The 21320-nt window shown below is 45.9% G+C and overlaps 2 protein-coding genes across 2 annotated transcripts in view; one reads left to right on the top strand and one right to left on the bottom strand.

The window, feature by feature from the left end:
* The window catches only part of UTP25 (UTP25 small subunit processome component), a 25014-nt gene extending 6847 nt beyond the window's left edge, over nt 1-18167 (bottom strand). Inside the window, exons 1-8 of the mRNA XM_088477300.1 lie at nt 17925-18167; nt 14090-14129; nt 12542-12806; nt 4671-4862; nt 4431-4519; nt 3471-3866; nt 1330-1546; nt 93-295 (exon numbers count right to left, since the gene is read on the bottom strand). Of these exons, the coding sequence (XP_088333426.1) occupies nt 93-295; nt 1330-1546; nt 3471-3866; nt 4431-4519; nt 4671-4862; nt 12542-12806; nt 14090-14129; nt 17925-18031 (1509 nt within the window). The 5' untranslated portion in view covers nt 18032-18167. The remainder of the gene's footprint in view (nt 1-92; nt 296-1329; nt 1547-3470; nt 3867-4430; nt 4520-4670; nt 4863-12541; nt 12807-14089; nt 14130-17924) is intronic.
* TBCC (tubulin folding cofactor C) lies at nt 18123-21320 on the top strand. Its single transcript, XM_088477301.1, has one exon. The coding sequence runs from the start codon at nt 18221-18223 to the stop codon at nt 19181-19183; it is 963 nt and encodes a 320-aa protein (XP_088333427.1). The 5' UTR covers nt 18123-18220; the 3' UTR covers nt 19184-21320.

The raw sequence follows: 21320 nt of genomic DNA, 5'->3' as shown, positions 1-21320 counted from the left end.
TACTCCAGTTTCCTTTCACTTTATCAGTCAATGACTTGCTGGGGAATTTAGTAAAGCAGAATGTTGATGTTACGGCTATAGTAAATGCTCACCAATACATGTTCCCAGTTCTGCATCAAATAGATATCAGCTTGATCAATGATCAGGACTTCTACAGAAGAAAGGAAATCAAAGTCCCTCTTTTTCTCGCCTTCACTACCAATGATGGTACGAAGCCCAAGCGGAGAAGCGATGATAATGTCCGAAGAGTAGAAAGGAGAGTAAAGCCTCATGATCTTCTGTAGAATGGCCAATCCTGTTGACAAAACAGCAAAATGGAAGAGTGGTTAGCACTGCTCTCAGAATCAATTCCCATCAAGGACATATCTCTCTGGAGTTTGTATGTTCTCCTTGTGTGTGCACAGGTTTCCTCTGGGGGCTCGGTCACCTCCCACAAAAACATACTGGTAGGTTAATCGTCTTCTAACAAAAAATGAATAAATAATGGACCGTACTGTGTTGTGCGTGAGCTTTGGCATTTAGCCTGGGACAGGGGTGGATAAGTCAGAATAGCAGCAGAGTGCACCTAAGATTACTGTTTTCCTTCAGCAATAATGTCAATTATCATGAGTACTACTGGCAGACATCTACAAATAATTATTTATTATTATAGTATTAGGAAATAACCATGACATACAGACAGAGCTGCACAAGAACCCATTCATTGCTTTAAAAAATGTTTCCACAGTGCAGTGGTCATTTACAGTCCAGGAACCTGTACAGATACATTAGAGTAACTGTAGACTGATGAGTGAAGCTGGGGGGTGTGAAGTTTTATTGAAAGCTATAGGACGGCATTATGGCACAGTGACTAGCATTGCTGCCTCACAGTGCTAAAGCCATGGGGTCTAGTCCAACCAGCAATATCTCTTTTATAGTTTCTATGTCCTGCCTGTATTTCCTCCCACAGTTCTAAAAGATTGTTGCAATTTAAGGTTTGTATTATAGGTAAATTAGACTGTAAGCTCCACTGGGGTAAGGACACATGTGAATCAGGGCTGTGGAGTTGGAAAGCCAAAAACTATAGACCCAGACTCCTCTATTAGTAAAATAGGGGAGTCGCAGTAGAAGGTTTGGCTTACTGACTTCACAGACCTGATGCAAATGTTTAAACAGCCTTTGTATAGCATCAGAGGGTGATATGCTACAGATATAAAAGGTTCAATTATATTTGAGCCAAAACAAATACTATATGTTTTTAGCAGAGGTGGATTTCTCTCTTAGTAGTTAATGGAGGGGAACTGGGTACAACTGTGAAGCTCACGTCAGTTTTTAAACTTCCATCCTCACCTATCCTGAAATGGTCGTCAATATTCCCAGCAAACACGGCTTCGTAATCCTCAGGCCTCTTCAGGTTGGGCGGTTTTTCCTCGGGCTCAGAGCCAAACTCGTCTTTAAACCTTTTCTTGTTGCTCACTTCAACTTTCCGACCAGTGACCTCCATGAGGCTGATCATAATCTGCACGACCCGCAAGGCAGATTCACGGAATGGCACAACAATGAGGACCTGTGGATGTTATAGAGGACAGCACCAACATATATATATATATATATAACATACATGCATACATACACACACACACTGTATAGATCTGTTTTGGCACAATGGAGTACACGTCTGAAAAGGAAGTAGCGGCATTCTAGAAATGTACTAAATGCAGATCGGTATATACTGTATATTCTCTCTACTCCATGTATCTGGCGACCTTTATAGTTAGGTGTATTCTATCTTCCATAACAGTAATACAGTGCCTTGCAAAAGTATTCACGCCCCTTTGCATTTTTCATGTTGTGTTGCCTCACAACCTGGAATTAAAATGGATTGTTTGATGGTGTGCATCATTTCATTCACAAAACATGACTACAACTGTGAAGTTGTGTTTTTTTATATTGTGAATCAAACAACATTTAGGACAACATAACAGAAAACTTTAGCGTGCATAACTATTCACCCCCCTAAAGTCAGTACCATCGAGCCACTTTTTGCGGAAATTACAGCTGCAAGTCACTTTAGATAAGTCGCTATGAGCTTGCCACATCTTGCCCCTGGGATTTTTGCCCATTCCTCAAGGCAAAACTGCTCCAGCTCCTTCATGTTGGATGGTTTCCGCTTGTGAACAGCAATCTTCAAGTCTGACCACAGATTCTCAATTGGATTGAGATCTGGGCTTTGACTAGGCCATTCCAACACATTTAAATGTTTCTCCTTAGACCACTAGAGTGTTGCTTTAGCAGTATGCTTCGAGTCATTGTCCTGCTGGAAGGTGAACCCCGTCCCAGTCTCAAATCACAGGCAGACTGAAATAGGTTTTGCTCAAGAATATCCCTGTATTTAGCACCATCCATCTTTCCCTCGACTCGAATCAGTTTCCCAGTCCCTGCTGCTGAAAAATATCTCCACAGTATGATGCTGGCACCACCATGTTTCACTGTGGGGATGGTGTTCTTGGGGTGATGGGATGTGTTGGGTTTGCGCTAGACATAGCACTTCCCTTGGTGGCCGAAAAGTTCAATTTTAGCCTCATCTGACCAGAGCACCTTCCTCCATACATTTGGGGAGTCGCCCACATGCCTTTTGGCAAACTCAAATCATGTCTTCTTATTTTTATCAGTAAGTAATGGCTTTTTTCTGGCCACTCTTCCATAAAGCCCAGCTCTATGGAGTGTACGGCTTATTGTGGTCACATGCACAGATACACCAGTCTCTGCTGTGGAACTCTGCAGTTCCTTCAGGGTTACCTTTGGTCTCTGTGCTGCCTCTCTGATTAATGCCCTCCTTGCCCGGTCTGTGCGTTTTGGTGGGTGGCCCTCTCTTGGCAGGTTTTTTGTGGTACCATTTTCTTTCCATTTGATGATGGATTTGATGGTGCTCCAGGGGCTCATCAAACAGTTGGATATTTTTTTTTATAACCCAACCCAGAATTGTACTTCTCAACAACTTTGTCCCTGACTTGTTTGGAGAGCTCATTGGTCTTCATGGTGTGATGCCTCTTGCTTAGTGGTGTTGCAGCCAGGGGCCTTTCAGAAAAGGTGTGTTTATACTGACAGATCATGTCACACTTAGATTTCATACAGGTGGAGTTCATTTTACTAATTATGTGACTTCTGAAGGTAATTGGTTGCACCAGAACTTTTGAGGGGCTTCATAGCAAAGGGGGTGATTACATATGCATATGCCAATTTTCTGAATTTTATTTCTAAAGATTCTTTTTTATATATTTTTTTCTCATTTCACTTCACCAAATTAGACTATTTTGTGCAGATCCATCACATAAAATTCAGATTAATAAACAAAAAAAAAAAAACAGGTTGTAATGTAACAAAAAAGGTAAAAAGCCAAGGGGGGTGAATACTTTTGCAAGGCACTGTATATAAAACTTATGCAATACTATGAAACTTAAATAGGTAAAAGTAGCATTAGATAAGAATACCTTTGGTCTGGTCAGGCCCTGGTCTCGTAGGTCCTCTTCATCGAGCATGGCCTTCTGATCTCTTTTCTTGGCGTTGTTGGCGAGGACCTGCGAATTTGCTTTCAGCACATGGTTGAGAGCATGGAGACAGTAGACATGTCTGATCTCTTCCGTTGACGCCATCCTGGCTGGATAAAACAAGTCTTTGTAAGAACTCATAATGGTGAAAAGTTCTCTCTGTAAAGAGGTGAAGTTGCGATCACTTTGGCTTGGTAGAAAAGGACTGTTCACTTTGGGCCAAGTGGAGTGCAGAGGCTTGTGCAGATGGAGCTTTTTAAGGTCAGTTTCTTTCTCCGATTTTAATGGATGAGCCTTTCCAAAGGTGGATGAAAACACCAACTGGCCCAACGCGGACCACTGAGGAGATAAAGAGGAGAATGTTAACAATTCTACTGTTAACAGAGCAGTTTGAATCTACAATACTTCAATGTATGATTTATACTTTAATCTGGACCCAGCACCCAGGCATGTCCAAACTGAAAGACTTAACATGGTCAAGAGAAATGAATCAGTCACATATAATGCATGCACCGCCTAAGGCAAACCTATGGGAGGGAACGTCACTTCTGAAAACTAGTAAGCAGGAAAATGGTTGCTATAGGTTACAGATCCAGATTGTAACTGTAAATTTTCAAACTGAGATTACAAAATGAAAGAAATCCCTGATTATCTGTTAAACGCCTTTTTCCCGTGCACCAGTTTTCATAAAAGTCCAGGACCGTATTTACAATGAGTTGTTATTTATTGCTAATGTTAGCATGCTAACCATATGGTCAGAACACAATTGGCAGTTTGGATTCATTATATTTCCTAAGAAGTACGTTGGCAATGTCTTTACTTTCACCGCCATCTGGGTGAGAATGAGAAGAAAGTGGGAAGATAAAGGCACAGCCTCATGACGATGTAACAATCAGGTTTTACCTTCAAAGATACAGTTGTTTTAGAGTTGGTTGTAATCTGGTTAATGTCATCCTCATCCAGTTCTTGGTCGATGTGCTTTTTAAATGGATCTAAATAGAAAGAAAAGCAGCAAGACGGTTGTGGCTTCTTCCACAGATCACCAGCTTATGGAGAATGCATGACCGATTCTACAGTGTGGCCCAAACATAAAAATATATATTATAGTCAAATCATTTTTGTAAAAATGAATATAAGGAATACCTTCAGAGGCAGCAGTAGAGGCCAATATTGGGATGTTCTTGGGGTCTTCTGCATCATCTTCCATGAAATTGGTCTCTAGACTAAATTTAGATTCATGTTTAATATCTGTGAACTCCTCTCCAACTTGGGCTGGATCTCCGGGCTCAGTTTTCCCTTCCACATCCTCCCGTTCCTCTCCTGCATCCACATGTTCTAAGAATAGTACAGAGCAGCGTCTGATTAACACACACGGCATTGGGATTTAAATATTAAATGACCACAGTATAAATAGCAGAATGTGCTTTAAATCATAGAAACCGGATATTTGGTTAATCTAACTGGATTGATTTAAACTAAGTAAACATTTCAATGGTTTCTGTAAACTACACAACATTTCTCCCATTTGCTGGGACTTCATAAAGCTAGTAACTTTGGCTGAATGTGGACGTTTCCCCTGGCAACCAGAGAAATCTCTGTACAAAAACTCAGCCAATACAATTTAATTTACGATGGTGGAAACCATTAATTAAGATTTTCATCATCAAAAAAAACTAATTTAAGGACAAGGGCCAAATGCCTGTAACAGTCTACAGGTTGGGGAGCGTGATGATGTTTCAGTGATTTTGGTGAAATATCAGCCTTTAGAAAAATCTTAGCGATTCAAATCGGCAAAACACTGGCACTTTCTGCAACGCCCAAGCGCTTACATTTGGAGCCAAGTCTGTTTTCAGTTGCAAGAAGCAATCCTTTCATTGCGTTAGTGCTTTAATGCACATTAGATTTAGTTTGTCTGGAGACACTAATTGACAAATTTGGCAAGACAGAATTGGGTTTTGCAAAAAGCAAATATTACGTCACTGATTTTCGTATACATATGATATAAACGCACATTAAAATAATTGCCTTTTCTGTATGCAAACACATGTCCATCAATCTCAGGTCAACAAACGGTCTTATTAGCTGCAAATTATGATGCACTGGACTTATCTTCTTTCCCAGTCTACATTTTTCTAAATAGTAATTTAAAGCAAAGCATTTTAGTTGTCATGTAATTCCTTTTGTTTTCTGCATGTCTATCCCAGTTCTGTCCACTTTCACAGATCAGCAATATCAACAAGCTTATTTTATAGCTTTCACATATGTGATTAAATTTATCATAGTGTTAAAATATATTTTGGGGAATTTTTTGGACTTTAAGATAAGTGAAAATAGTTAAAATGTAGACCTGGTCATAAATAATGAAAATCCATTTTGATTTCTAGATCTGGGAAATGTATTTGTAAATGAAGTATACCCCTCCAAATACAGGAAATTGTAGAAGTCCCCCCCTTGGGTAGCCCCTAATATCTGTAGCCGAGAGTTGGCAAACTCAAAACTGTGCTGGAATCAGAGTAAAAAACAACAACAAAAATCATATTAAGCTGACTGCATGGCCCTGTATAGCTGTCATTATTGCAGAGCTATGGACTTATGGTCACAGGGATCTTATTTAATTAAAAAACGTTCCACCTTCGCCGCACCTAGAATGAACACTTAGGGGTAAATTTACTAAAGTGAGAACTTTTAGAAGTGAGTTTTAGAAGAGATGTTGCCCATAGCAACCAATCAGATTCTAGCTATTGTCTTCTAGAAGGTGCTAGTTAGATGTTAAGTAGAATGTGATTGGTTGCTATGGGCAACATCTCTTCTAAAACTCACTTCTAAAAGTTCTCACTTTAGTAAATGTACCCCTTATAGTGGAGATGTCCTTTATACACAACAAGCAAACTGTCATCTACATTGGTGCTCCCTAATCGCTTTATGCAGTGATGTATAGAAGTTTCACACTTATGGCAGTGCAAATGCACAAGATGGGACACGTATAAAATATGAGATATGGTAAGAACTTACCCTTGTTATCTCTATTTCTACGAAGTCCATAGGGTTCCACAGGATACCTTGGGGTATAGGTGTGACGTCAGTCGCAGGGCACCAAAGAGTTAAGCTTTCAGCCTCCCAGGATGCACTAGGTCCCCCTCCTATACCCCGCCCCCGGGCCAAGGCACCTCAGTTAGTTACCAAGCCATAGGCCGGAGGAGGAGAAGGAAGAGAGAGAACAAAGATCTGGACACATACAAGAATCACATTCTCACCAGAGGGAGACGGAAAACCGGTGACCAGAGCAAAGCCCATCTGCAGCACAGGTGCGACAGGGCGGGAGTCCTGTGGAACCCTATGGACTTCGTAGAAATAGAGATAACAAGGGTAAGTTCTTACCATATCTCATATTTTCTACTTCAGGGTCCATAGGGTATCCACAGGATACCTTGGGGATGTCCCAAAGCAGTATCCTTTAAGGGTGGGGACGCTCCTGTGCAGAAAGGAGAATCCGCCGCCCGAAGGAAGCATCCTGAGAGGCGAAGGTGTCAAACCTGTAATACCTCACGAAGGTATGGACAGAAGACCACGTAGCAGCCTTGCAGATCTGAACTGCCGAGGCACCACGTCGAGCTGCCCACGAAGGACCCACAGACCTAGTGGAATGAGCCTTCAGAGAAGGAGGGACCGGTAGGCCTTCATGAAGATAAGCTTCAGAAATAGCCATACGGATCCAGGCTGCCAAAGTTTGCTTTGAAGCAGGCCAACCCTTTTTACAGAAGCCATAGAGGACAACAAAGCGTCCGACTTCCTAAACAAAGAAGTGCGGTCAACATAAGTCCTTAAGGCCCGCACAACATCCAAAGAGGCCTCACCCACGGAAAGACCCGGTGAGTTAAAGGCCGGAACAACTATTTCCTCGTTAACATGAAACTGGGAAACAACTTTGGGAAGAAACTCGGGCCGAGTGCGGAGCACTGCCCTGTTCCCATGAAAAACCAAGAAAGGGGGTCTACAAGAAAGAGCCCCTAACTCAGAAACACGTCTGGCTGAAGCAACGGCCAGAAGGAAAACAGTCTTAGCTGTTAGCCATTTAATATCCACTGAGCCCAGTGGTTCAAACGGCGGTCCTTGGAGAGCCCTCAGGACCACAGCCAAATCCCAAGGCGCCACAGGTGGAACAAAGGGCGGCTGAATACGGAGAACACCTTGCATAAAGGTGCGCACATCCGGGATTGTAGCAATCCTACGGTGAAACCAGACAGATAGGGCCGAAACCTGTACCTTCAAAGAAGCAAGGCGAAGCCCATGATCTAGTCCCGCTTGCAGGAAGGCGAGAATCCGAGACAGACGTAACTCCCGCGGTGCATAACCTCTCGGTCGACACCACTGGAAGAACGTATGCCACACGCGATGGTATATCCTCGCGGAAGACGGTTTCCGAGCTCGTAACATGGTACGCACCACAGAGCTGGAAAACCCCCAGGACCTCAGCATGGCCGTCTCAACAGCCACGCCGCCAAAGACAGCCGAGTCAGGTCCGGGTGAAGACAAGGACCCTGAGACAGAAGGTCCGGTCGTAGCGGCAACCGCAGAGGACTGTCCACGGACAGACCCTGAAGGTCTGAGAACCAGTGCCGTCTGGGTCACGCGGGAGCTATCAACAGGAGCGTCCCTCCTTCCTGTTTGAATTTCCGGATTACCCGTGGAAGAAGGGAGACCGGAGGGAACAGGTATGCGAACCTGAACGTCCACCGGACGGACAGAGCATCCACCAGAGACGCCCCTTCGTCTCTTGTGCGAGACCCGTACACCGGCAACTTGTTGTTGTGCCGGGACGCCATGAGGTCGATTTCTGGAAGACCCCACCTGTCCACCAGTAGTTGAAAAACGTCCGGGTGCAGGGACCATTCCCCTGGATGAACGTCCTGGCGACTTAGAAAGTCCGCCTCCCAATTTAGCACTCCCGGGATGAAGACCGCTGATATGGCCGGAAGATTGCGCTCCGCCCAAACCAGGATCCGAGAGACCTCTACGAGAGCCGCCCGACTGCGAGTTCCTCCTTGCCTGTTTATGTAGGCCACGGTGGTAGCATTGTCCGACTGGACCTGCACCGGGTGACCCTGGAGAAACCGCTGTGCCTGCAGGAGAGCATTGAAGACCGCACAGAGTTCCAAGATATTTATTGGAAGCTCCGCTTCTGTCGGTGTCCACCTGCCCTGGAACAAGTGTGGACCCGAAACTGCTCCCCAGCCCCGAAGACTGGCGTCCGTTGTCAACAGGACCCAATTTGGAACCCAGAACGGACGTCCCTTGTTGAGGTGGGTCGTCTTTAACCACCACGCAAGGGACAGGCGAACCTCCGGGGTGAGCACAATCGTCTGGAATTCAGAGACTGAGGCAGCCCGTTCCACTTGGACAGGATCAGGTGCTGCAGAGGTCTGGAGTGAAACTGGGCGTATTCCACCATGTCGAACACCGACACCATGGAGCCCAGTAACCTCATCGCCGAGTGTAAGGACACCCGGCGGCTGTGCAGACAACTGCGCACCCTTGACTGTAAAGCAGAGATCTTGTCCTCCGTCACGAAGATCCTTTGCTGTCCCGAGTCCAATAAGGCTCCAAGATGCAGAATCCTCCGAGACGGGATTAGAGTGGACTTCTGCCAGTTGATTAGCCAGCCGTGCCGTTGCAGCAGTGCAATGGTCAGGTCCAAGTGGTGTAACAGGAGCTCTGGAGATCCTGCCACCAATAACAGGTCGTCCAAGTACGGCAACATGCGGACTCCTTGCAGCCGCAGAGAAGCCGCCATGACCGCCATAGCGTCCTGTATGTCCAATGACACCATGTAGTCCCCAGGTTCCAGCGCCAGAATGATGGACCGTAGGGTCTCCATCCGAAACTTCGGGACCCGCAAAGACTTGTTGAGTGCTTTGAGGTTGAGAATCGGACGATATGACCCATTGGGTTTCTGTACCAAAAATAGATTTGAATAGAAACCCTGGCCCCTCTGGGAGAATGGAACAGGCACTATAACTCCAGCCTGGAGCATAGTGTGCAATACCTTCCGCAGCTCCGTAGCCTTGTTCCGGTCTGATGGTAGACCCGTGGTGAAGAATCGAGCCGGGGGTCTGTGCCGGAAGGAGAGGGCGTACCCGTGAGAGACCACCTCCAGAACCCAAGTGTCTGTCGTAGTGAACGACCAACACCGGGAGAACTGCAGCAGGCGGCCTCCCACCCTGGGATCCCCCAAGGGGAGACCCGGACCGTCAGGCCGCAGGCTTGTCATCTGGCTTGGGGGCCGGACGTCTGGTACTCCATGCCTGTTTCCGGGGCTTGACCGATTTCTTAGGGCCAGCCTGTCGAGGAAACGACTGTGGTTTGGGCCTGCCCTGGGCCCTAGATGACCGAAAGGACGATGGTCCAGAACCAGAAGGAGCAGCGGCCGACGGGAGACAAGCAGATTTGGCTGCCGCCAGCGTGGCCACAATCTTATCCAGATCCGGACCGAAGAGAACTTCTCCGGTAAACGGCAACGCTTCCAGACCTTTCTTGGATCTGCGTCCGCCTTCCAGGATCGCAGCCACAAGGTGCGACGAGCAGCTACCGCTGCTGAAGAAATTCTAGACACCAGAGTACTAATGTCTAGAGCCGCCTCGTTGATGTAGGTGGCCGAATCACGGAGATTGCCAATCAACTCCGCCTGTTCGGCCGGACAGTCGGATTCAAAAGAAGCCTCTAATGAATCCGCCCAGCGCTCCATCGCTCTGGCAACCCAGCAAATGGCCATAGCCGGCCGTGCTGCCCCCCCTGCAAGGGAATAAGCGGACTTCAGGCAGATTTCTACCTTGCGGTCCGTAGCATCCTTAAGGGAGGACATGGATGGCATCGGCAATGTGGCACTACGGACAAGACGGGTCACGTGAGAATCCACCTGTGGAGGGGATTCACACTTAGCAAAATAATTATCCGCGAACGGATAAGCCACCGCCAGGCGTCTCTGCGGCTGGTATCTTTTGCCAGGTTGTTTCCACGCCTCCTCTAAATGGTCCACCAACTGACCCGAAAGAGGAAAGACTGTGGCATCGCCCTTCACATCTTTGAAAAAGGCATACTTAGATTTAGCCGCTGGGGGAACTTCGTCCTCAATCACCAAGGCTGTGCGGACCGCCCGAATAAGTCCAGGAATATATACTTTGGACTTAGCATCAGCGTCCTTAGTATGGAAAGGTTCCTGATCGTAAGGATCCAGAATCTCCCCATCATCAGACGTCCCTTCGTCATCCTCATAAGGAGCGGACAGAGACGCCACCGGCCTTTTATGAGGCCGCATCACAGACTCCCCTTGCAACACATCCGACAAGTGCTGTACAGAACTCGTCAGGGAGTTAACCCACGCTGGCTCCTGAGAACCCGGGAGCGGGGAAATAGGGAGACTGTGGGGTACCACCAATTGTCGTGGGAACCCCTGCATGGGTGACGACACCACAGACTGCTGGGACAAACCCATCGGAGTAAACGCGGGCTGCGGAGCTAACTGGCCCACTAAAGCTGTTAACGCCTGAGCGAAACAAGCCCAGGGCGGCTCCTGTACCGGTGCTGTAACCGTAATAGGCCGCGCCATGGACAAACACTGCCGGCAAAGGCCCTCCGCGCTACCCTCCCCCTCCGCTAACGGTACTTTGCACGTGGTACACTGTAGCCGGAGGGGAAAATCACTTTCAGACATGATGGCACCACGTATGTGACCTCTCTCACCAATTAAGTATTAAATAGGCGAGAGACCACCCTGCAGCACCGCACCGCAAGGGCTTTAGCAGAAAGAACAGGGACAGTAATAAAGCTGACAGTTTAGAGAAGAAAAGTTACAGGCAGCGCTAGCACAGTCACATACAATGCAGAGAAATAACAATTCCTGCACTAACAGCGCTGATCACTCAACTACACAGACACAGGGCCTGGTAGGACACAGCGCTGCATACACAGACCTGAGCCACAGCGGAGGAGAGGTATGCGGGGGGACCCAGACCACGATGCTTCCTTCCAGACTTCCAGCAGCGTTCACCATGCGTTGCAGAGAAGATGGCCGCCGAGGAGCAGAGAGAAGCTGGCCTGGGGGAGGAGCGCTGACACAGGACCAGTCAGCACAGTGCAGAGAGGGCTGTGTGCAGCGGGGGAGGCGCCGGCTGTGAGACAGGGAAGGCGCGCTCCCCTGGCATGCATTTAACCCCTGGGACGCCGCAGCGCTACCGCTCTGCTGCGGTCCGCTGTCCCAGGGGGTAGTGGAAGCGCAGGTTGGTCGCCTGGCTCCACGCTGCAGCCAGTCCCCAGGGAGCCCCCTGCCTGGGGACTTAGGACCATGTGATCAGCGGGGACCCACCGCGGGACCCCGCTGCTTACCTCTGTCCCCCTTGAATCCGGCCATGGTCCGGAGCATCTGGGGTCACCGCTAGCTGTGACCCCAGACGCCCACCAGCATCCCCGGATCAGTACCGGCGTTCTGGTACCGGCGGGGTGTAGGGAAGACAGCATGGACGTCAGGACTGACTGTCCATGCTGTTCATCCAGATGTGCAGCCACAGCTGCATGAAGAAAAAGCTTCAGGGGCTCTTCTAGCCCCCACTCCAACAGGTGCACCCGACTCCGGCCGGGCACCAAACTAAACTGGGGTGCCTTGGCCCGGGGGCGGGGTATAGGAGGGGGACCTAGTGCATCCTGGGAGGCTGAAAGCTTAACTCTTTGGTGCCCTGCGACTGACGTCACACCTATACCCCAAGGTATCCTGTGGATACCCTATGGACCCTGAAGTAGAAAAACTGGTGCAGCTAACAGGAGCTGTAACCCAGAGCAATCAGACATTTGCTTCTCTAAATTGTGCTAGAAAAGTTACAGAATATATTTGTTTGCTACATGTTCAGTAACCCCCCCCCCCACACACATTCTCTTGTGTCTTCCTGTCTTGTTGAACAACTAGATCCAGCATGTCACGCCATCTAGGGACTAAAGCAATGAACCACAGTATGACATCTTAGTACCTTCTACGCCATCATCTCCTAGCAGCTCATCTTCACTTGCTGCTTCATTTTCTCCTTCACTGTCCTCATCTTCTACATTAGTGACTAATTGTTCACTCTCTTCATCTTGTGCCTCATCTTCAACATCGTCATCCTCTTCCTCCTCTTCGTCATCATCATCAGAAACATGCTTTAAGGTTGCCAGCAGCTGGTGATACATATTGACATTCTCTGGCTCACTTTCGACCTCGCTTTCAGGATTTGACTCATCCTCCGACGTATCAGGCTGAAAATATATCACAAATTTAATCCAATATCTGGAATTATCATTAATACCATTGTCCATGTTGCAGCAACCACCATCTAGTGTACTACCGTTGTAATTGTACAGTTGTGCGTTCTAGTGGCCTCGGATGTGGATTGAAAGATCTACAGTAAAAAGGTAGACAATGTCAAGATAGACACCAGATGTAAGACAGTCAATAGGTCGACAGGGACAAAAGGTTGACATAAGAATGTCGACAAGTTCAAACGGTCAACAGGTCAACATGTAAATTGTCAACCAGTGTTTTTTTTTTTTTTTTCTAACCCTAATCTTTGCCCTAACCCTCCCCTTGGTGCCTAACCCTAACCATCGGGGTAAGTGCCTAACCCTCCGGTAAGTGCCTTACCCTAACCAAACAAAAAAATTATGTGTCAACCATTTTAATGTTGACCTTTTGACCCTGACGACCATAAGTACCTGTTGACCTTCTTACATGCCAGCCTTTAGTGTGTCGACCTTTTGTCCCTCTCAACCTATTGAGTGTCTAACATCTGGTGTCTATCTTTTTACTGTAGATCTTTAGATCGGATCCCGTGGCCTCAATGGACTGGAGATTGAAAACTGTATAAATTGGAAAATTAATGTTTCCACTTCCATCTATTCACAGCAAACATCTCCAGCCCTAGAGGTTTCAATCCACGTAATGTATTGGCCGCAAATCTCTACCCATACTTTGCAATTTCTGTAATGTGGAGATTGCCAGTGATGCTATTAGTGCAGTGGTTCTCAAACTCGGTCCTCAGGATCCCACACAGGTCACATTTTCCAGATCACCTAGCAGGTGCACAGGTGTATTCATTACTCACTGACACATTTTAAAAGATCAACAGGTGGAGCTAATTATTTCACCTGTGATTCTGTGAGGAGACCTGGAAAACATGCACTGTTTGGGGTCCTGAGGACCGAGTTTGAGAACCTATGCATTAGTGTAAGTGAGGTGCTGTGGGATTTGATACAGAGAGAGTAAAAGGGAGTCACAAAATGGACATCTAATTAAGTAACATTAAACTATTTAATGATTAACATCATATTTCTGCCAGCTAAGTGTTGTAAGTGAATGAGAGAGAAGAATGAGAGCCCAGATGTCTGCTGAATTATCCAGGCTACTCAGAGTTGCTAAAACAGGGACTGCGTGTTTAATTTACATGAGATGGCAAAAGATTATATAAGATTACCAGCAAATACTGTGTAATATGGATTGAACAGGGCAATAAAAACAAATATGAAAGATTCCAGTTACTTACCAGTTCTACAAGCTGAGTTTTTTCTACTCTATTAGAGACTCTGCAATCAGAAAATAAGAAAAAATAAGACAGTGATTTACTGTTTTTATGTAAAAAATATACTAACACACATACACCATCTTTGGTGTGCTAAAGGGACTCTGACCTTATTTTTTTATGTAAATATGATAAAATACATAAAACATTCTTGCTATAGGTGGTTTCTATAATGGTAATGGAGGCTGTTTACAGACAGGAGCATCTCTCTCCCCTCCTCAGCAGCTTAATGGGAGGTGGGTAAGAACTTATCACACACAGGCTATGGGAAACTCAGAAAATGCATTTTACAAGAGATTTGCTGATATATAACATGTACTTTGGATGCAGTGTTATTTTACCAATACAATCTATAAATAAGTAAAATAATGCTGGGTACACACTGGCAGATACATTGGCCGATTAATTGACAGGCCAATGTATCTTGTGTGGTCGGCCAGTGTGTACCAGCTATATGTTTATTAACGATGTCGTTCACAGACATATCGTATCGGCTCTGCTGCACAGCCGATGCCCAATATAGCTGCAGATATACTGGGGCTTTGTGCTGTGTGTATGGGCGGTCAGCTGCAGGAGAGGCCACGGAAAAGGGGGCGCGGAGCGGTCAGATGATGGTTGTTCAGTGTGTGCGAACAACCATCATCTACAGATATAGGTTTATAGCTTTAGAAGCCATTCTAAAGGTATAAAGCATGTGTATATATGTATATGTATATATATATATATATATATATATATATATATATATTATACACACACATACACAGTTTTTATGTGTCTGTTAGCTTTACAGTGGATAGCTGTGCACAAACCCATTGAAATTAAAATAATAACAAAATTGGACAGGATAGAAACTATTTGACAGTGGAATTGTGACTGGGGAAGATTAAGGCTGATTCGGAGTTGTGGGGGCAAAGCAAAGCATGTCAGTAACTTTGCACCTGGACAAACCATGCAGCAATGCAAGGGGAGAAAATACATGTATTTATTGAGCATGCAGGGTAAATACTGGCTGCTTTTGCATGTAGCCCACAATGGTTGGGCAGCTTTATTTTTACACTGTAATTTAGATTTGAATTTGGACACGTCCCTCTCAAAGCTAAATCTCTCTGTACATTTTACATCTGCCCCACCTGCAGTGCAGAATGGCTTTGCCAAAGTGCACAGTTGCTTTTTTTTTGCTTTACTCCCAACTCAGAATCAGCCCCTAAATGCTTAATTTACATTTAGTATTTAAAAATATAGTGCCCTGTGAAATACACATACATAAAGTCCCCTTTCTCTCCCATTTGCCCTTCCCGTCCCCCAAGAAAACCCATCATGGTGCTGTTGTGATGTGTGACTTCTCCCTGGTGTATTTGTGTGTTTACCCTTCACAGTGGACACTGCAGTCCTGGAGCCAAGGTGAGGTAAATTCTTCAGAGACAACTTCCAGTTATTTGTAGCTTAAAATGCGCAACAACTAATGGGGCACATACAACTCCAATATATTGCCCCCAGAAGCCAGAGGGAGCTAAAGTTTTAAAGTTTAGAAGTTTAATAATCATAAATCATACACATCTCACTTTTGGTCAAAAGTGAGAGGAGTATGATTTATGATTATAAAACTTTAGCTCCCTCTGGCCTCAACAAAGATTTTGAGCTTAAGTAATTCCTATAATCCATTTAGATATTTAGGACTATGTAATTTTAACATATTTTAATTGTTTTTATTGTTATTTTATTGTTTTTACTAAAAGAAAATGGCCTCTAATATAAGAAATATGGGATCATCCACCCCAAAATGGCTGCCGCTTTATAAAGGACATCTCCACAAAACACGCAAACAGCATGTACCGCTGAACAGGAAACACGACACTCAGAAGTGATATCACTGGAATGCATGTGACGAGCAAACGTCAACCGCGACTTCCGGTTTTGAACAGGAAGCGTAATGACAGCGGAGAGATGCACAAGCATGAGAATGGCTACAACCTGTATTAAGAAGGGAAGACCCAGAATGGAGATTCGGACTGACCCAGCAACTATAGAGTATATGGTAGGAATAGACGGTTAGCACATCTATGTCTGGAAATGGCCAGTAATTTGTTTCACCAGGTGAATTAGGGGTATAAATACTGGTTTGGGTAGAAGTTCTCAACATGCCTTGATAAAGATACCAATTCCTGTATCAAAATGCGTTGGTAAGGAGGACGATCTGGAGGACAGTTGGACTGGATGGTTAAGGAATTCCGGTGATGCCTGGCGTTTATATCTATGCTCTGTTTCTCTACATTTGTTAGTAGACATTCCCTCATGTCCATCTGTTTTTTCCTTCATGTTATATATTATATGTGTTTCATATTAAAGTTGTATTACACTATTTGGAGTTGCCTCTCCCGTGGTTTCTATATGACTTCATGGATCCGGGAAGAGGAAAATCTGGTTAAATAGGAAAGGACAGTGGTATCCTGAAATCCTGTGTGGCTAAACTTGAGTGCAGATTGTCTGCTGATCTAGTAGACTAATACAAACGGTACGGCTGTAAGCAATTACATGTGAAAAGGGGATCATTTTGGGATCCAACAATATTGCACTATTGTGGTCTTTTCTTTTGTATACATGCGTTAACCCAGTTCTTGCAGATACACTAGGAGTGCAGAGCTAGACTTGGCAGTTTTAACTTTTACTGCTACCGAAGTAGCAGTGTTAGAGATTGTGGGAACAGCAGATTTTCGCATCAGCTGTCTCCGCACAGGAGCAATGTTGAATTGCTCCTGTGTTTTACTCGCAGCGAGTTGGATAATATAGGGGGAATAGTGTTCATTCTTAATGGGATCAAGTGAAGATTATGTGCCCCTGCTTCCTCAGAGGTTCCCATAGCAACCAGAGTTTGATTATGTCCCCCTGCTTCCTCAGTGGTTCCATTGTAACCAGTTTGATTATGTCCCCCTGCTTCCCATAGTAACCAGAGTTCAGCTATCATAACCTCCCTCAAAAGAAAATGGACCGCCATTCTTTTGAGAAGACACTCCAGCCTATTATAGTTGGTATGAATAACAGCGTTGTCATGGAGTTCATGAAACACTATTTACTAGCAAACAATCTGGACTTCGAAAACTGCCATCAACCTCTGCATTGGATGGCTCGTCGCCAATGTTCTGATAGCTATTCTTGGAAGCGTATTAACAAGAACTGTGCGTCATCATGGGTATCCATCAGAAAGGGGTCTTTCTTTGAAAAGACGCACATGTCTCTGAAAAAGTGGCTACCTCTGGGGTTTGGAAACCTCTGAAGAACAAACTGCACAGCTGACTGTAATATCCAAACACACCATAGTTGATATTTGTAACTTTTTACGTGAAGTATGTAGTGATTTGCTTCCAACATATCTTACAGAATTCATGTGGAGACATCGGTTCGGCAAAGACGAATTTAACACTCTGCTTCTGCGTATTGCTGAGCGTATCCTGTTTAAGGTTTATGCAGTATGATTTGTTTATAAATAGTTATCAAACTTCATTAGTGTTACAAATCTTGCTAATACAAATGAAGTATAACAAGTGAAGATTATGTCCTAGGGGGACATAATCATCACTTGATCCACTGTGTAAACTGCAGAATGAATGGGTTTCCCTGCACATGAACCCCAATGGTGCTCTTTCCTCACAGACTTCTTCTCGCAGCTTCAGTAGCTGCGAGGAGAAGTCACCGCTGCAGCGGCAGTGTTATAATAATGAGTGGAGCTCTGAATAAGGTGTGTATATGTGTATGTATGAAGGAAAGGACCCTTTGGGTAGTTGTCAGCCCGCACACTCACTGGTCATAGAAGGGGTGCTGTTCCCCAAACTCCTTCAGGTGCTTCTTTTGCTTCTTGCTCAGGCTGCTGACATCCTCCGCTCCCCGCTGCTTCCTCCTCTTCCCCATCTCCTACCAGCACAGCAGTCTCTCTCTCTTCCTTACACCATGTGAGAGCGAGACCCACAAGCCCACACGGGCGCTGCTTAGTGACGTCATCCAACCAGACCCATGATCCTTGTCAGCTGACCGACGTGTGTCGTCACTCTGAAGCGACGCCGGCTTCCGAACGCTCACTTCCGACATTACTCAGCTGCTATGGAGGTGGCCGGCACGGAGCGGCCCCAGCTGCCGGAGAGGTTGCAGCGGCGGGAGCAGGAGCGACAGCTGGAGGCGGGGAAGAAGCGGCAGGAGAAGGCGAGTCAGGGGGTGCTGGAGGAGAAGAGCAGCTACTTCAACGCCACCTTCGGGCAGGAGAGAGCGGTCATTGAGGAGCTGCTGAGCGGGGAGCAGCAGGCGGCCGGAGCTGCAGAGGAAGCGTCTGAGAGGCTCCAGCGGCTGCAGAAGCTGCTGAATGACAGCATGATGTTCCTGCCGTCCTACGACGTCCGCCAGGCCCAGGAGCAGCTCAGCCGCCTGCAGGCCGCGCTGGGGGACCGGCGCCAGCAGCTCCAGCCCAAGAAGAAATTCGCCTTCAAGTCCCGCAGCAAGGAGGCCCCAGCTCCCCCCGCCCCGGCGCCTCCCCAGGCCCCACGGAGCAAGGAGCCGGCGGCGCAGCCCTCCGCCCAGTGCGGCCTACAGGACCGGTCCGGCCAGGTGCTGTCCATGGAGGCGGAGGAGATCCGGCAGAAGGACGTGCAGCTGAGCCAGCTCCGGGACTGCACCGTCACCCTGCCAGGCAGCCCGGCCACGCTGCACATGAGGGGCCTGAGCGGCTGCCGGGTGCTGTGCGGCCCCGTCTCCTCCTCCGTCTTCGTGGACAACTGCAGCGACTGCCTGGTCTCCGTCCCCTGCCAGCAGCTGCGCACCCACAGCACCCGGGACAGCCGCTTCTACCTGCACGTCACCAGCAGGGCCATCATTGAGGACTGCGTCGGTCTCCAGTTCGCCCCCTTCACCTGGAGCTACCCCGGGATCCTGCAGGACTACGAGCTGTCCGGCCTGGACAGGACCAGGAACAACTGGGACCAGGTGGATGACTTCAACTGGCTGGCCATGAATGTCAGGTCCCCAAACTGGAGCGTCATCCCTGAGGAGGAGAGGATCACTCACTGGAACTGAGCTCTGTAGTCACTGGGGACCTGTATAATGCATTATTCCTTCACCAAGACATGCTGCACCCAAATAACCCATTTATCGCTGGTTTAAATTGTCAGAATATGTCTAAATATGGCTGGGACATGTGTATAGCAGTGACCTATTGTCGGGAAGTACAAATCGGCTGCATAGAGGAGCGCAGCAATCCTAAAAATCCACCCCTTCCTAATTATACCCACAAGCTCGATGCCCTGTTCATAACCCTTTTGTTTGCTGCAGGAGTTCTGTTTATTACTATGTAGGGATCACTACACCGCTTCTAGCCGGGTTCCCTGACATTCCTGAAAATTCAGTTGAGATGCATACGTAACTGGATAAAGACTACTATACACACTATTGAAGTAAATGGGTAGAAATATTTTGGTTAATGGTAATAAATACCTCTTCTATTATCCCAAGCTGTTACATTTGGCAAATAAGTATCCCACGAGTGGCGGTGTAGAGGCATAGAAAGGCATCATTGATCCTTAACATGAGGTGCAATGTGAAGGCAGGTTTAGTATAAAATCCTGCCAGGCCCTTAACGTTTATTGAAGGTTAGCTAATCTAGTTAAATGTATTGGTCTCTCCAAAAGTAAACATCTAGAATAGTGGGGTTTATAATGCAATAAAATATTGCAGCATTGATCATACTAACTTCTCTATTTAATAGAATATTTTCATGATATACTTGTTACGTCAGCAGTCACTATTTTAGGTCAGCTATAGATGTGGCAATTTTGCAATCAAATAATTTAGCTGTTGGTGTAAATTGCCATGTGTGTGGGCCTCGACCAACTATGGCTATATAAATACATTTGCACTAGAATTTGGACTTGATGACTGTGAACATGTTGCTGCCATCAGCCATCCACACTAATAGAAGACTGAATTGGCTGTTCTGTCCCCTGTTTTGAACCTCTGGTTTTGTACAACTTGGGCACATCCAGAAATTTAGCAATGCAGCCAAATAGCTTTCATCTGTGTGGCCATCTTATCCATGTTGATCTGTCCTATTTGTGTGATTGAAGCTGCTCAGCAATGATTAGTTATCCTAATGCAGCCAGGTCTTTTGCTAGTCCAGGTAGATAACAAGGACAGAGTTTGCAGGGGGATGTATATTAGTTTATAATTTTCATCAAATGTGACAATAAAGTTGTCTACACATGTTTCATACAGACAGCATTTTCTCTATTTAACATATGTCCATTTAGTTTGATATTTAAGCGTTCCATTTTATTTGCTGTATAATGGCTTTCATTTAGGACTTCTGTATGCTAGATGGATGCTTTTCCCACCAAAGGATAACTTACTTCCACAAACATACACAAGTGAAACCGCAAAGTTTCAAAGCATTCCAGGATTTACATTACCATGCCGGTGCCAGCCGCAGTCCATTCAGTTTTATTAGCTTGTTCCCACATAATCCCCTTTTATGGTGTTATCCTTTAAAACTGCTGGGAACAGCACATCTGTGACCTGTTCTTCTGTAGACAATTGCTCCATAAATTGCTATACCGCCTGAACATACAAGACCAGATTGACCAAGAAAAGTTACGCAGTCTTTTAGCATGGTGCGGTTAATGTCCCAACCGCGGGGATTCCGTCAGGTCAGAATGCCAGCATCCTGAAGATTTAGTAGCAGGGTTAGGCACTAAGGGGGGAGGGTTAGTATACCAACCGACAGGTGTCTGTATCCTAACTCTGTTGGGATTCTGACTGCCGGCATCCCGTACCTATCCCCTATCGGCCATGTCTCTCCAGCGATACATTGTTAAAAAGTGTTTTATTTTTTTTACCCCATAAATAGTTTGGGTATAGATCTGGGTGATTTTGGCGACAAACCCCGAAGGCAGTCAGCAGAAGACTCAACATCAAACTTTTAAAACAAAAACTAACCCATAGCATTTACAATTTCAGTGTACAGTAACACTTCACATGCTTGTGTTGGTTATCAATGTACAGTGTGTTATTTATTAAGCAATGTGAGCTCTGTTTTGTCGCTTATGTAAGAAAATTGAAAAATATATTTTATTATAAGAACATATTTTTAATCTGATTTGCTTAGTCTGATGTCTGGAAAATCAAAAGTTTATGTTCTTAATAAATTGATCTCACTGGA

Source organism: Taudactylus pleione, unplaced genomic scaffold, assembly GCF_031769625.1.
Source record: "Taudactylus pleione unplaced genomic scaffold, aTauple2 ptg000201l, whole genome shotgun sequence".
Lineage (NCBI taxonomy): Eukaryota > Metazoa > Chordata > Amphibia > Anura > Myobatrachidae > Taudactylus > Taudactylus pleione.
This window is presented reverse-complemented; position numbering and strand designations above follow the sequence as displayed.

Coding starts and splice junctions, on each gene's coding strand:
- TBCC (XM_088477301.1), top strand. CDS start 18,221: ATGGAGGTGGCCGGCACGGAGCGGCCCCAGCTGCCGGAGAGGTTGCAG.